The 15563-nt window shown below is 44.5% G+C and overlaps 1 protein-coding gene across 2 annotated transcripts in view; it reads right to left on the reverse strand.

The window, feature by feature from the left end:
• The window catches only part of ldb1b (LIM-domain binding 1b), a 30375-nt gene extending 17460 nt beyond the window's left edge, over nt 1-12915 (reverse strand). The window contains exons 1-2 of one of the 2 annotated variants that reach the window (XM_069665575.1): nt 12669-12915; nt 6304-6474 (exon numbers count right to left, since the gene is read on the reverse strand). In XM_069665575.1, coding sequence (XP_069521676.1) covers nt 6304-6331 — 28 coding nt within the window. In that variant the 5' untranslated portion in view covers nt 6332-6474; nt 12669-12915. The remainder of the gene's footprint in view (nt 1-6303; nt 6475-12668) is intronic. The other variant, XM_069665577.1, reaches the window with a different exon arrangement.
• Nucleotides 12916-15563: the final 2648 nt, after the last annotated feature.

A 15563-nucleotide genomic window follows, 5' to 3' on the forward strand; every position in this document is an offset into this window, starting at 1 on the left:
ATGTCGTCCATCTTTTCATACAGTCTATGGTGTGGACTTGTTTGCCTATAATTATTCTGACAGAACAAACTTGCAGCTATGACAGCAGACAATGGTTCAAACATGGAGGCTTCACAAATATCTTCAACCCAGCAGAACAGAAGACTTATTAAATCATCACAGCTTAAAGAGGGCAGCCAAGATTAGTGTCACCAATTCCGTAGCTGAATGTCTCAGTCTGGTTGACCTTTTACCCTTTGGGTAATCACATAAATGAAACCTATCAGACAATTGTTAGACTGTACAGACTAAATATATAGTCTTTGGTATGGATGCACTGACAACACGGGAACATTTGCCTCATGCTGTAGTAAAGCAGCCAAAGTACAGGTGTGTAAAGATACCTAGCCTAGCTTAGCAGCTAAGCAGTAACTGACATTTTGGTTTATCTATGAAAACGTTATAGAGCAGTATAGTGTGAGAGGATTTAATTCATTTCTACAGTCTACTCTACTGTTTATACTGCGGCATCTCTCATGTTGTGATCTGAGTGTGTAAGGCCTTTGTCGATAATGCTGCAAATGACCGAGCAGGAGTTTACACTTGAATAACATGATGAGCCACAATGAGGTTTACAAAAATACAAAGAAAAAGAAGAAAGAAATAGAAGTATAAAAAAAATAGCATTTTATTTTCTTTCTTAGTGTTAACATATTTGCATCAATTCTTTACTAATGTTTAACTCATCTGTTTTCCTCATGTAACTAATATGCAATAAACTTGATCTCCTGTCCAGGATAAACTGTATCAGACAAACTCCCATAAATATCTCTTTATTTAAACTTAACTTTAATTATCCCAAAAAATAAATGGCAAGCAGAATTCTATCAAATTTAAAACTCTAAACTGGTCAAGAACCCCGTCCCTCACTTTCACATGAGGACAATCAGCTAGTTGTGTAACGGACATCAGATGTCCACAGGTAACCTCAGTGTGCACTGTGGCTTTTATTATGACAGCAAACATTGTTCCCCCACTTTGTTTGACCTGTTTTCTAATTGCTTCATCATAAAGTCATCATAATACACTGTATATATATGTATGCCTTATTACTAGTCTGATATGGCAGCTTTATTGCAAATTAGACTTATTTTATGATCACTGCATATTAGATGACTTTATTACTGTTGCATTATTGTAAAGAGACAAGAGACTTTATACACACAGAAAATGTGTTTTTTTAATCATAAATATTCCTGCCAGCAGAAAATGAACTATATAAGAATAAATGGACTGTGCATATATAGAGCTTTTCTAGTCTTCTGACCACTCAAAGCACTTGTACACTACATGTCACATTCACCCATTCACACACACACATTCACACACTGATGGCAAAGGCTTAAGTGGCAATCACCTATCAGCATCTATGCACATTCATGACTTAATCCTTAAGGAAAAATTTGGGGTTCAGTGTCTTGCCCAGGGATCAAACCCCCAACCTCCTGACTGAGCGACGATCGACCCTACCGCTGAGCCACAGCCACTCTGTTATGATTATGATGAATGTATGAAATCATTATGCCACTCCTGGTAAATATTAAACAAATATAATAAACATAAAAACACACACAGGGATATTTTTTGGCTTTAACTCTCTTTAGTAAAGGATGATATTTTTTCTTCCATCACTGCTCATCTGTCACACAGACAATATTGATGCTCTCCTTTACAAGAGCAAACAAATCACAACAACAAAACATAAAAGAACAATAATCAGAGCTTTTATGTAAATGTACTGTCGAAGTCAGACTGTATGCAAATGATGCCGTTGTTCCTCCTCACAGAGCGATCGCTCTGATTTACAGTCGGGACATCATGCATCATTACAGCAGGAGAGAAATTAGAGCTGACCTACAATCCTCTTTGACAGCAGCGCCCTCTTGTGGCCGCAGAGAGCCGGTGTGTTTGTTTTCATGCTGCCCAACAGTATTTTCTCGCTCACTGGGTGAATTCCCTGCTCAGGATTTTCTCTGGCAGGCGAACAGACACCCTGCAACAAGGGAACCTCAGCGGCGAGCGTCACATGTTAGTCCAGGCCAATGGGTGATGGGATTAAACCAGAAACAAGGCTCTGCTTTAGGACAGTTTAAATTCATATAAATGATCAGTGTTTCATTAATATTACATGTGTATGTCACAGTAACTTAATGATCAGCATTATTGCCCATCATCCTCAGTTCTTTCCCTCTCATGCTGGCATTTTGCAGGTGGCTTAGCCTTTAAGAGAGTGTGTATCAGCGTGTGTGTGTGTGTGTGTGTGTGAGTCAGATGTGTGTGTGTGTGGTGGCGGTGGGTGTCAGCTGACAGCTGTGTGAGGGGAGATGACAGTGCCCTGATGCTGCGTTCTCTGTTCTCTGGGAGCCATTTTGTCTGTCTCTGATCTCAGAGTCAGGTCTGCCCTCCCCTCCCCTCCCTCCCTCCCCTCACCCCCCCTCAGCCAATCACGTCACCGCTCAGCCTTGCAGAAAACATAGAAACACAGTCTGATCTCTCTCTCACTTTATCTCACCCTTCCTCCCTCCCTCCCTCCCACTCCTCCTGCGCTCCTACAGAGCTCATCACCCACTCGCTCTCTTTTCTCGGCTCTTCTGCTCTCTGCCTTCTCCCCCCCCCCCCACTCCTCTGTCACCTCTCTCCTCTCCTCTTCTCTCTTTCTTGCCACCCTCCCTGCTCTTCCTCTCTCTTAATCCACATCTCTCTCTTCCCCTCCGTCACTCCCTCCTCCTCCTCCTCGTCCTCCTCCTCCTCCTCAGCCTCTCTTGTTGTGCAACCCGTTTCCAAACAGCTCAGCCTTTGTGCCTTTTTGTCTGTTGCCATTTCAGCCGGGCTGCAGTCTTTACTCATTTCCCTCCAATCAGGGACACCATGTGACTCTCTGCATGAGAGGGCACAGTCCCTTCCCCCTCCTCTCCTCCCTCTCTCTCTCTCTCTCTCTCCATCTCTCTCTCCCCCTCTCATCCCTCCTTACTCCCCCCATCCCTTCCTCTTCCTCCCTCTCATCTAGCCAGCCAGCCAGCCAACATACGCTAGCAATCAGGGAGTCAAAGAGAAACAGGGAGTGAGGGGATGGAGGGGGAGAGGGGAGGGAAGGGTGAAGGTATACACACAGTGTATGGTGTCAGAGTGTGCAGGGGAGAGAAAGGAAAGAGGGGAAGGAGCAAAGGGTGAGCTTTGGGGGTCAACATGGAGTTGGATTAACCACAAAGCCCAAAACATCTGTATCTGCAGAGAACAAACTGTGTTGTTGCGTCTTTTCGTGGACCACTCTCTGCTCCATTGTTTATGTCATCCACATGTTGGGGCACATGCTGCGTGTGTATACATCCACACACACACACACTCACGCACACACACACTCAACGTACAAACTTTGAGGCCACCCAAGAAGGGGGAGGATCCCTGTGTGTTGAACACGGCTCTGGAATGTAAACAGGCGAGAAGGAGAGAAAGAGACGAGTCCGACTTCAGAGAGACTTTGTACTTTTATATTCTCCGTAATTCTATCAAAGTTAGTCACAGTGACATCTCTCCACCCTCTGAGTGGATGCATGGAGTCATTGGAGACAGGTACTTTGATACAAATTAACAAGCATCACTGTAGGTCAAGTTTTGGGGTCATTTGGAGTTAGCATGAGTGAATGGAAGTGATTGTTCCATAATTGGAGGCAGTGTTTACATTGGTTTTTATTTGTGTCACGTTGTACAGATAAGTGTAGGTTCGATATCACACACAGTTTTTCAGGCCTCCAGGTTTGACATGACACAATATTAGTGAAAAAATGTTCTTATTCTTTGTTGGTAAAGTTTGTGTTTAAAGTTACAGTTTCCAAAATCTACATTGAAGCCTCAGAATAGAGTGTCAGAAGAGATGGTAAATCTAGTGTCCTTTTGTTGAGTTGAAAAGAAATGTGGAGAAAAACAGCAAAAGAAAACATCCATAAAGCAGAGAAAGCAGGGGGAAAGAAAGGGGAACACCAGAGAGAACAATACGAGAGCACAAGTGGAGCGAACACGAGTGCGGTCATACGTCTTTTTGGAAATTTCCATGACCACGTTGATTAAGTATGCAATCTGACCGCAAGATAGCTCAGGCCCGGTTCTAAACAAACGCTCCCGCCTCTGCTGTGCAGCCTCGTTTAACGGCTGAGGTGGCAGCGTTTGCCTTCATAGCACGGGGCGCTGCGCACAGATTGAAAACACACGCGCGCACACACACACAAACACACACACAGGATAACTCTTGTGTGCATGCAGTCAAATTTAACAGTGGTACAGCGCGTTCACTGCGCCAATGTGTGTTCAAGACAAACTGTCATCTGTTGTGTCTGGAGGGTTTGTCCTTGCTGATACCAAATCCGTCTGGTTTGCTCACAATGCCAATATTTCTCGCTTTTTCTACCACATCTCTAAATCCTTCTGCTTCAGTCGTGTGTCATTTCTTCATCCATTCATCCATCTTTATTGTAAAACCGTGCAGGCCAGGATGAGTTGGCATTGTTTCCGAAACTTTCCGCCTTTTAAAAAATCTGTCAGCTAAAGAGTTTCCAAACCACAGAACATGGGACCAGTTAGTGTTTCCATCCTTTCTAATGATTAAAGTCCAGACTGGCACCAGGGAAATCTGATCCTGGATGCTCGGTCGGCTAAATTTCTCCATCCACATCTCCGGCTGTGTGAGGGTTGACCACAGCGGCCGCTGCGGCCTGTAGGCAGGAGAGAGGAGGCCACGTCAGGGTGAGACAGCACCGCTCACTTCCTCCTCTCCTGCTGCTGTGTATTAAATAACAGAAGACTCTGAGTACATTTATCACGATTATTCAGCTATGGGATTGTGTTTCATGTCCTACACGTCCCATCAGGACGGCAACATAAATCGCTGTAACACCTAATATATTGTTGGAGGCTCAGGGGTGCACCTTTTATTTCTAGAACTTGATTTCCACTTTTCTTTCCTCTGTCTGATTAAAGTTAATAAAATGAGAAGAATTATCTGTTTGCTTTCAGGCGCAACAGTTTGGGGTCTACAGGGAGTTCTGCAGCCGTAACGGGCCGTGAAAAAGTCGTATGCCTCTTAATATGATGCTCTAATATGACGGATATTACCCCCTGCAGGTTACTCTCAGTGGCTCAGCTCCCCAAAGTCCCAGGCTGTGACTCAACTTTAACCACTTTCATTAAAAAGTTACAAACAAACTCTCAGTGCAAAGTTGTTTCTTTATCATGTCATCGATTTTGCTTTAAAGTCGGTCTTATAAACCCCAATAAAACCAAGAGGTCAAGGCAGAAGGGAAAGTAGATGTGAGAGAAAGCAGCAGAAACAAACAAATGTCGACGCCTGCGATTGCAACATGCAGGACGAGGTCAGCACCCTTCGCCTCTCAGGTCTGCACTCACTGACCTCCTTACATGAACTCCAGAAGAGAGGACTCCTGAGGAAAAGGAGAGGATGGAAACTCCCCAACAAGGCCATTATACAACGAGTAATATCTTTAGGGATGCTGAAACTGATGTGTTTCCAAACAGAAGTGGTGATGCTGCACTTTCCTGTGCGTATCACTGGCACTGAGAAGTACCTGACTGTGTAGCTCTCATCTCGCTTTCTGCATCCTAAATGGTCTGCTCCTCTGCGAGCTGTGAAGCATCAAACATTCATTAATAACTCTGGCGCGGAAAAGAGTTGTGCAGGCCTTTGATCCGAGCCGTGACCTTTGCCCTTTAAATGTCACACTTTGATCCTCCTTTTCATTTCTGTTACTTCTTCATGAGAGGTATCGCAGGACTTCCACTGTGGATATGCAAGTAACATCTGTGCCCGCCTAAGAGAAGTGGAAATCTGAAGAAGCAACAAGAAGAAAAAAAAGTGATGGAGGACGAGAGGAAGAAGTGACAACAACTTCATGATGTCTGCACCGACAACAAACACCTTTTTCGCTTCATCTCCACATGTTAAAAAGCTACATTTAAACAGACTACATGTTTATCTGTTCCAGCATGTTCTCTGCTCTTCATCCTCTCTGCCATCACAGAGGGCGACCTCCCATGAGCCTTTGCAAACAGTGCCCCAGGGCCCTGTGGCACCTCTCTCCCTGCCTCTCTCTGCCCGAGTCACGCCACGGCAGCGGCTGTACTCACCCAACCAAAATACAACAACAAAAACAACGAGCAGGAAAAGTCAGCGGCTGGAAACAGCAGCAACAGCAGCAGCAGGCAGCAGGAGCGGGGCTGTCGTTAACGGCAACCATCACCACGGCAGCTACTTACCGGGACACGCGCAGCCGCCCACGGACATCTTCTCACATGTCTGGTGTGAATCCGATCAGAATGATGGTGGTGCTCCTGTTATCCCCGCGCTCTCTTCCTCTCTCTCTCTGCTCCTCTCTCCTCTTTCTCACCAGTCACTGCTGCCGCCACTGAGGCTGCTCACATGAGCGTCTGTTATCCCCACAGTTCACACACACACACACACATACAGAAACACACACACCACTAGGGAGCAAAGAGAGGGAGGGAGGGAGAGAGGGAGGGAGGGAGGGAGGGAGGGAGGAGAGAGTGACGACGAGGGAGGAAAAGAGAAAAAAGAGGGGAAGAAGAGGTTAAAAAAAGAGCACACACACACACACACACAAAGGATCAGATTCTCTCGGTTGTAGCTGTACACTGTGAATCACACCATGTATGTGTGTGTACGTGTGTGTGTGTGTGTGTGTGTGTGTGTGTGTGTGTGTGTCATAGAGTGAGAAGAATTCTGTTCCTGCCTCTGCTCTGCCCTCACCCTCATCAGCCCTGCAAATTACAGCTCAGGTGGGAGGAGAGAGAGAGAGGAAGAGAGGAAGAGAAAGGGAGGGAACGAGAGGCTGAGTGCTCCAGAGAGAAAGAGAGAGAGAGAAAGTGTGTGTACGTGTGTGTGTGTTTGTGTGAGTGTGTGTGCTGGAGCGAGGCAGGGAGAGAGAGAGTGGACTGTCAAAGTGACCTGAGAGGCAGATTTGAGAGAATAACAACCATGTGATGTGGCTCCTTTTTCCCCCCGTTAAATATGTAGAGGCTGTTTTTCACCGCTGCTGCTACAATGACACACACACACACACACACACACATAAAGGTACACGCATGAAGGTTTAAATGATCATCAGGAAATCTGGCTGCACATGTGTGTGTGTGCGCGCTGCAGCCGTCTGAGTGGCTTGTTACCATCCAGCGAAGGTCTGCTACATGGCAGGGAGGGCAGGGGGAGGGAGGGAGAAGAGGGAGGCAAAGGGAGGAGGAGAGAGGAGGGGGCGATTGACGTGCCTCCGCTCTCTCTCTCTCCCTCTCTGTCGTCTCCCTTTCTCGCCCGTTCACTCTCTCGCTCTGTTAGTCTTTCTGTCTGCAGTGTGCCACACAGTGTTGCTCTCTCGCTTCACTCATCTTCCCCGTCTACTCGGCCATTTATCTCTCCTGCCCTCCCCCCCATCTCCTCCTCCCTCCTCCTCCTCCTCCTCCTCCTCTCCACCTCCCTTCACTGTCTCTCCCTTTCCTTATTACTCTTTCTTACCTTTTTACCTTTCCCTCCCACTGTCTCCATCGTGCATCGTGATCCGTGATCCATCACTGTGTCATTTGTCTCTCCCTGTTTGATGCACAAGTGTGTGGGTGTGTGTGTGTGTGTGTGTGTGTGTGTGTGTGTGTGTGTGTGTGTGTGTGTGTGTGTGTGTGTGTGTGTGTGTGTGTGTGTGTGTGAATTGTTAGGCCCGGGTTACATACAGACACCTGATTACTCTGTGGAAGCCTGCCATATATTCTAAATGTATCTTATTTGAAAGGGCAGAAATCAACAAGGACCTGATCTTGCTAACATGTCTTGAGTTCCAATATTTGGAGACACACTGTTGCATCAACTGATATGTTTCTTAATTCAAATGAACCAGGGCGCTTTAGTTCACTTTGACTCTATCCTACATACAACATTGTGGCCCTAAATACTTACTTTAACGTAGTGTAACACAAGACATGTATCAATCCACAGCTAAAAAATAGTCCCCACTGAATGCACTTTTAACACCTATTTGAGCAATGTTTACTAAAGGCTACAGAGCCCAACTGTTTGAGGAAACGACAGAGCCTTATTAAAATAAAAGCACATCTTTTTTAAAGTTCAAATCTTCAGTTGGAGGAATTTGGCTTGGAGCTGAGGACCACAGATGGAGAAGTAAAGTCAGAAATAATGGTATTGTTGATTTAAGTCTTCCCATGGGATTTGTTGACATCAAGGAATACAAAGAATATTGACAGTTTTATCTGTTTGACCTAAGCTTCCCAACCCAAGTGTTTAACCTTGTAAACATCTCCATGTGGTGTTCTTCATGTGCTCCAAGACATATCAGGGACAACATGAGCACTCATCGCCATGTATGGGCCTTTCTGCTTTTAAACTGCAGTGTAGCAAGGACAGGTTGAACAACACGTTTTCAGATCGGCAGGTTTGAGACGTCACAAACCTAAGGCGCCAATCCTGTTAATGGACAGGGTGACGCTATACATCCATCCATCCATTATCTATACCACTTATCCTATTCAGGGTCGCGGGGGGGCTGGAGCCTATCCCAGCAGTCATTGGGCGAAGGGCGGGGTACACCCTGGACTGGTCGCCAGTCAATCACAGACAACCTTTCACACTCGCACCCACACCTATGGGCAATTTAGAGTCACCAATTAACCCTACGAGCATGTCTTTGGACTGTGGGAGGAAGCCGGAGACCCCGGACATGCACAAGGAGAACATGCAAACTCTGCACAGAAAGGCCCAAACCGGGGTTTGAACCAGTGACCTTCTAGCGGTGAGGCAAAAGCACCAACCACCGCACCACCGTGCAGCCCGACGCTATACATATCAGACACAATTTATTATTTCAAGCAGAGCATTTTATACGTCTTAAAACATGATTGGAGCTGGTCTTAAAGATAAATAGAGGGGTCATGAGATAACTGAAGGTATTCAACATTTTGGGGAATACCCTACCTTGATGACTGATGACAAACTGCCGTTTTTACTTAGCTGAACTTTGATGTACAAGGAAGTTACAGCACCGGCCAATAAATAGCTCTGCACATAAAGTACATCTTTGCAGTTTCACACTTCAGTTTTTTTCCTGATTATAGCAACATTGAGAAAGTACAATTTTTTTTGTGATTTTGCATCCCTACAGTTTCAGGATGCACTTCTGAGTAAAATCCAGTCTGACATTTACTCATGTCCTGCTTCTTTCACTCCTCTCTGTCACTGTCCTCTTCAGTCTCTTCCCCTCTGCTGCGATGTCCATACTGAGAATACTGAGCCAAAACCAATAAGCGGGTGTCTGCCTTCAGGGCGTTCTGCCAGAAACTGTGTTGTAACTTCTCTCGAGAGATCATACTCTCTTAACCCAGGTTACATAGTGCAGGAACGGGCACCTCTCTCCCTTTCACAAGAGAGTGTACTATCCAAGATTTTAAAGTGGTTGTTTCAAGAAAAAGTAAAAGAATAAAACTTTAAACAAAGAAGACATAAGGTACATAGTAGAAGTGGGTAATTTGTGAGTTTTAAAGCGGCTGATTGGTTGAATATGTTGCCTTCAGACAGAGCCAGGATCTCTGTTTCCGCCTGTTTCCAGTCTTTATGCTAAGACGCTAAGATGCTAAGCTATGGTGAACAACTGCAAGTTGTGGCTTCATATTCAGTGACGACGAATTGAAGTTGAAAGGTTAGCGACCTCTGCTTTGAACGCCAGTATATAAAAACTTTCAAAGATCTTCAAATCTTCAGACCATTTCAAAGGTCATGACCCCGCGTGAGCCCACAGCTTCCATTACACATACATACTAACACCTGAAGAGACTGCAAGCAGGTACACTTCAGTGAATGCACATGCACATATCTAAGACAGAGAGCTAAATGTAGGAATACAGGATTTAGCTATCCTGTGTTCTTTCCCTCCAAAATGACATCACAGAGGTACTCTCTCTTTACATGCAACAAGGATCACAAGTCTGCATAGATCGCCTCCCCCACATATTTCTACTTCCTTTTTTAAGACACTTGCTCTTTGTCTCCCTCCCTCCCTCCCTCCCTCACCCTCTGTCTCATTAGGCAGCATCTCATTTTGAGGAGGAGAGTGTTAAGCCAATCACAGAGGGGAAGAAAGAGCAGAGGAAGGAGGGAGACGGAGAGGAGCGGAGAGAGACGGAGAGGTTGCAGGAAGAAGAGGGCAGAGAAGGAGAGAGAGAGAGAGAGAGAGAGAGAGAGAGAGGGAGACGGAGGAAAAGAGAGGGCGATGGATGGATGGAGGGAGGGAGAAAGAGAATAAATAGCTCTGGCGCACTCGTCCCCCATTACCCCGGGAGGGCACTGTCGCCATGGCAATGTGGCAGAAAAAGGATAGCACAAGCATGATGAGCTTTACACACACACACACACACACACACACACACACACTTACAAATGAAAACTGTGATTCACATATATATCTGTGAACATTAACAGTTTGACAGAGACTGTTTTGAGGAGGACATGAGCACAACGCACACCGTCTCACACCTCACATCATTATTTACATAAAGAAACACACACACGTTAACAGTTCTCCGGTTAGCAGATAGTCAAAGCCCCATAACACACATAAATAACAGAAACATAAAAAGCTGTGGAGGCTGAATTATAAAAACTGACAGTAAACAGAAAACAGGGAGGAGAAGAAAAGGGAGAAGAACAGAGAAGAAAATGACGAAGGAGACCAGGAGAGCAATTTTTGCAGCTAATCAAGTCTCACAGCTCCCTGCTGGGCTGCAACACAATAAACTTTGTGGAACCAGAGGGAATATTTCCTCACTTCTTCCTTATTACTTTCCATGAGTCTTGTATCTGTTGTGTTTAGCAATGAAACAACTTAATTAAACGTGAAATTGCTGATTTTTTTTAGCTTAACTTGGGAGCAGAGCAACAAGTTTTAAACATAAGGGAAACTTGCTAGCAAACAGTGTCTTTTTCTTTTAGCAGACAACAACGTTAGCAGTGATTCAGAGTCGATGTCCAATATTCCTCCTCTTTTAGCTTCTTTTTTGTCTCTTTAACCGGTCTTATGTTTACCATTTACACCAGTAGTCACTAACTGTGTCTGGCTACTACTGGAATTACAGCTAATGACAGAAAAACAGTGAAGCTGCTTGTAGATAAACCAAAACAATAAACCTAAAGATGCTAATTGATAGTCAAGAGACTACGCTAGCAGTTCTGTGAGGCTGTATAGAAAGAGTCCTTTTATGCCAACGTTGGATTGCTAACCTACATCCAAGACAATGTTACTATGCTGCTGTTTAGCAGGTATATTGTTAACAATGTTCATGTGTTAGTGTAGCATCTTAGCATGCTAACATTGGCTACTATATACAATAATAGCAAATACAGGGGAAGCTGATGGGGATGGAATTAGCTTTAGAGGTATATTATCACAAAAAACACGTTTTGATGTTAATTTGGAGAAACATGAAAAAGATGAGGGAGTTGAGTCAAAGTTATTTCAATTTACAATTGACCTTTTAATCTTTTAAACAAATGTTGGGCTGCTGGCTTAGCTCAGTAGAGCAGGTGCCCCATAGATGGCATAGAGGCTACAGTCCTCGAAGCATTGATCGTTTGCTGATCATTTTGTGCATGTCATCCCCTACTCTCAACTGACCCTCCCAAAAAAACTATTGTCACGCTCATGGTAGTGCTAGAAGAAGTTATTGGATCAACAAAGTCTGTTCATTCATCCTCAGGGGACCATTAATGTTTGTAACAAATTTTATGGGAATCCATCTGATTGTTGGTAATATATTTCACTGTAGACAAAAACAACGAGGCCAACTGAAAAACATAATTGCCATCATAGAGTCAGACTGCTAGCATAGCTAAAATATTGATTAGGGCAGCTTTAAGCCTAAGTGTGTTTCACACTTTGATTTTGTCCGTTACATCAGATCTGGGCTATCAAAGGTAAATATCATCCCCTGCCAGACTCCCATTATTCTCTGTGACCCCGGTGACCCAGACCTACAATGTGCTGAGGCTCCTGGCAGGTTTAACCGTATCAGTTTATCAAAAGCTGTAGAGACTTAGTCATGAACCAAAGTCATTAATGTTGAAAGATTTTCACTTTGTCGACAAACAAACCATTCCTGCTACAAACTGCCTGTTAAAGAACTTCAGTAATGTAACATCCAGCAAATTAGGGACTCATGGAGAAACACTGCTGAAAGAATTCACCCCACAGAGTAAAACAAATCACCAAAAGTCAGTAGAGTGAAGTTAAAAATGGCTTTAGCGCCGCTCTCATGCCTTTGTTGCAGTACACTTATCTTGCAAAGTTGTTTGGATGGCAAATGTGCTGGTTAATTAGCTTAAGAAATCTTTGTGCGCATCCAGCCGGAGGGCGAAGCTGAGAATGAAAGAGGCTGTTCTGAGCGAGCCAGCTCTCTGTAAACTCTTATGTAAGGCCCAATGTGCATCCTGTTTCTCTCAGCTACATTATTGATGCAGGCTTCTGTTACCACGCTGTGTGTGTGTGTGTGTGTGTGTGTGTGTGTGTGTGTGTGTACACCTGTAAGTCACTGCCTCCTGCTGAATAGTCTCTCACCTCTGCTGATCTATAGGAAGGGGTGGTCTCCTCCGTCACTTTGTCTCTCTCTCTTTTCACCTCTCTGCATGCTCTCGTCTTCTTTCTTTCTCTTGTCTCTTACTTCCTCCTCCTCTCTCTGTCTCTCTATGGCCTTCATTTCTCCATAACAGCTGTTCTCTGCACCATGTGGGAGGGCATTCCTTGTCTCCACTATGAAAGCCAAAGAAAAACAAGAAAATCAAGAGAGAGCGACTCGACACAACTCCCTAACTCGGCGGCTTAAAAGTAGCGGCTGTGCACTCTGCAAGGAGGTGTCAGGTTAAAGATCAGAGTGCTTTTGCCTTTTTATATCACACAGCACCTAGCGCTGCACAGTATCTGAAAGGTCATTGAAGTGCATGGCAAAACAGCATTACTGACCAGGTAAGATGACATAAAAATAGACACATGAAAACACACAAGAGCAGCATGTGTGAGGGAGGCAGGAAAGCATATATGGGTATCTGACTCCTCAGACCTCATGGGTTCTTTAAAAATTCAAACATGCCAGAAGAGCACCGTGGGAGTCCTGCAGGTCAAGAGTGAGAAGACACGAGAGGCAGAGGGGAGGGAGAGAAACAGAGACAGAAACTGGTTGTATTTTTTACTCTTCGTCTTTTCCCCCTGAGATTGAGAGTCACGTCTGGCACTCTGTTGAGCTTCAGGGAATCACGATAAATTTCGGTTTACGAGTGAGTGAAAGAGACTGTTTAATAATTTGAATTTAAAAAAGTGGCCCCAGTGAGAATAAAAGGCGACAGTGTATGGGGAGTGGGTTAAAAACGTATGTGTGGCCGTGTACTGACATGGTGGCTGGGTGCTGGATGCTGCAGTAAGGTGACCCACTTACACAGCGCTCCCCCCTCCTGAACACACACACTTACACTCCTGAACACACTTCACCCGCCGGAGACTGGAGGATGCTTTGGCCCCATTTCAGACAGTAATGTGTTTCAAGAGTTGTGGGAGATGAGGCAGGAGGTGGTGTGTGAGGAGACTTGTAGCAACAGTACAGAAGAAAGGGGGATTAAAGGGAACTAAAAACAGATAGAGGTCGCTGAGCAGATGTTCTGTAGGTAAGATGCATAAGGGAAGTGAAAACCGGGTGGCCCTCTGGATCAAAATAAATGAAGAGGTAAAATGTGTTACCTTGTTAAAGTGTGTCTGTGAGCATATTTCCTCCCTTACTAATCTAATACAGACTCTGTGTACGGCCATGACATTCAGCAGAAAGGTCAACTCCTCTCTGGTATGCAGGAGATAACAGGCCAGACACATCCACAGACGTCTACAGAGAAAAAAACCAGTGAGATAATTCAAGATAACACCACACAAATGAAGAGGAGATGAACCTGAATTCATTATGTATCCTATTCATTCATGTGTGAGTATCTGATTGACACCTGTAGAGGAATAGGTAGCTCCCATGTAGCAATCAGTTCAGTGTGAAAAAAAACTCATTCACAACTTTTGAAGGCTGATAGAAGAGCAGAAGGTGTGAGCTGAACTTACAGATGTATAATATCACCATCTAGTGGAGGAAATTGTTCTCATTTATTGTTCTTTTTTGATGGAGGGGGCAATGCCTTGATGAAAACAATGTGGCAATAGCCTGACAGATAGACCACATTGAAAATTGTGATTGCATTTGATCAGATGTGCAAAAAACGGTCAACTAAAACAGTAAATATCGAAGGGAACTCAAATGTAAACGTGCAGCTCCAGAGCATGAACTTCTACTTGCAGCACTGCTACACACTATAAAATGTGTCTGAATTCAAAACATAACATGAGAAAAGTCATGTAGACATTGTGAGCCAAGTGAGCAGATTCAGGGGGGGTGATACTGTATTTCTAGTCCTTTTAAGAAATAAGCAAATCTCAGGGCGCTGGTTTAGCTCACTTGGTAGAGCAGACGCCCCATGTACAGAGGCTGCAGTCCTCGACGTACTGATTGCAGGCTTGACTCCCGGTCTACCGATCATTTGGTGCATGTCATCCCCCACTCTCTACTCCCCATATTTCCTGTCTCTCTTTAGCTGTCCTATACAATAAAGGTAAAAGCAAAACGACTGAACCTCCACAAAACATACCTACCACACCTGACCTAATGGAAATGGAGCTGGAGCTGGAGCACCACTCAAAAGCAAATAGACATTTTGAGAACAACACTTCTTTACTTTGCTGCTGCGAGTTAGAAGAGAAAATATGTAATATTTCGATGTCGTGCAAATTAATATGAAGCTCGAGCCACTTTTAGCTTAGCTTAGCATTAAAACTGGAAACAAGGGAACCAGCTTACCTGGCTCTGTTTAAATAAGCAAAATCTATTCAAGCACCTGTAAAGGTCAACAAGATAAAACTTGTGCATTAGTGAACTTTAGATCTGATGGTGCAGCAGATTTTGTTACATTTGTACAGAGCAGAGAGAGCAGGGGAAATGAATTGAACTGAATTTTTTCACACAACCAGAGGTCTCAACCGCTACTGATGAGCCTTACAGGATTAACATGTAGCTGGAAGTGTGGTGGCAAATGACAAAGTTGGTGTCAGTTGGTAAACCTGCACCAGTACAACCAGATTCAATCCAAGTCCTGTGAAAATTGTTGACTGCGTAGTGGAACAAATTCGTCATCCCAGCACAATATAAAAGAGGGGGTTAGATGGCTGCTAAAGTGGAAGATGAGGGGAAACCTTGGCCTCTGTACTGAATATGTAAATGTAATCAACCATCCAGCAACCATGATGTGATGTGTAAGTGGAGCACAAGCTTTGGTGCTTTGTGGGTCTTCATCAGCGAGAGGGAGACATGAAAACCACAGGGGAAGATACTACCTCAGACAGCTGTGTTTATAATATAACGTTTAGAATAAT

The sequence above is a fragment of the Semicossyphus pulcher genome, unplaced genomic scaffold (genome assembly GCF_022749685.1).
Source record: "Semicossyphus pulcher isolate SPU_LCO1_2020_fin unplaced genomic scaffold, fSemPul1.0.p SCAF_17, whole genome shotgun sequence".
NCBI lineage: Eukaryota > Metazoa > Chordata > Actinopteri > Labriformes > Labridae > Semicossyphus > Semicossyphus pulcher.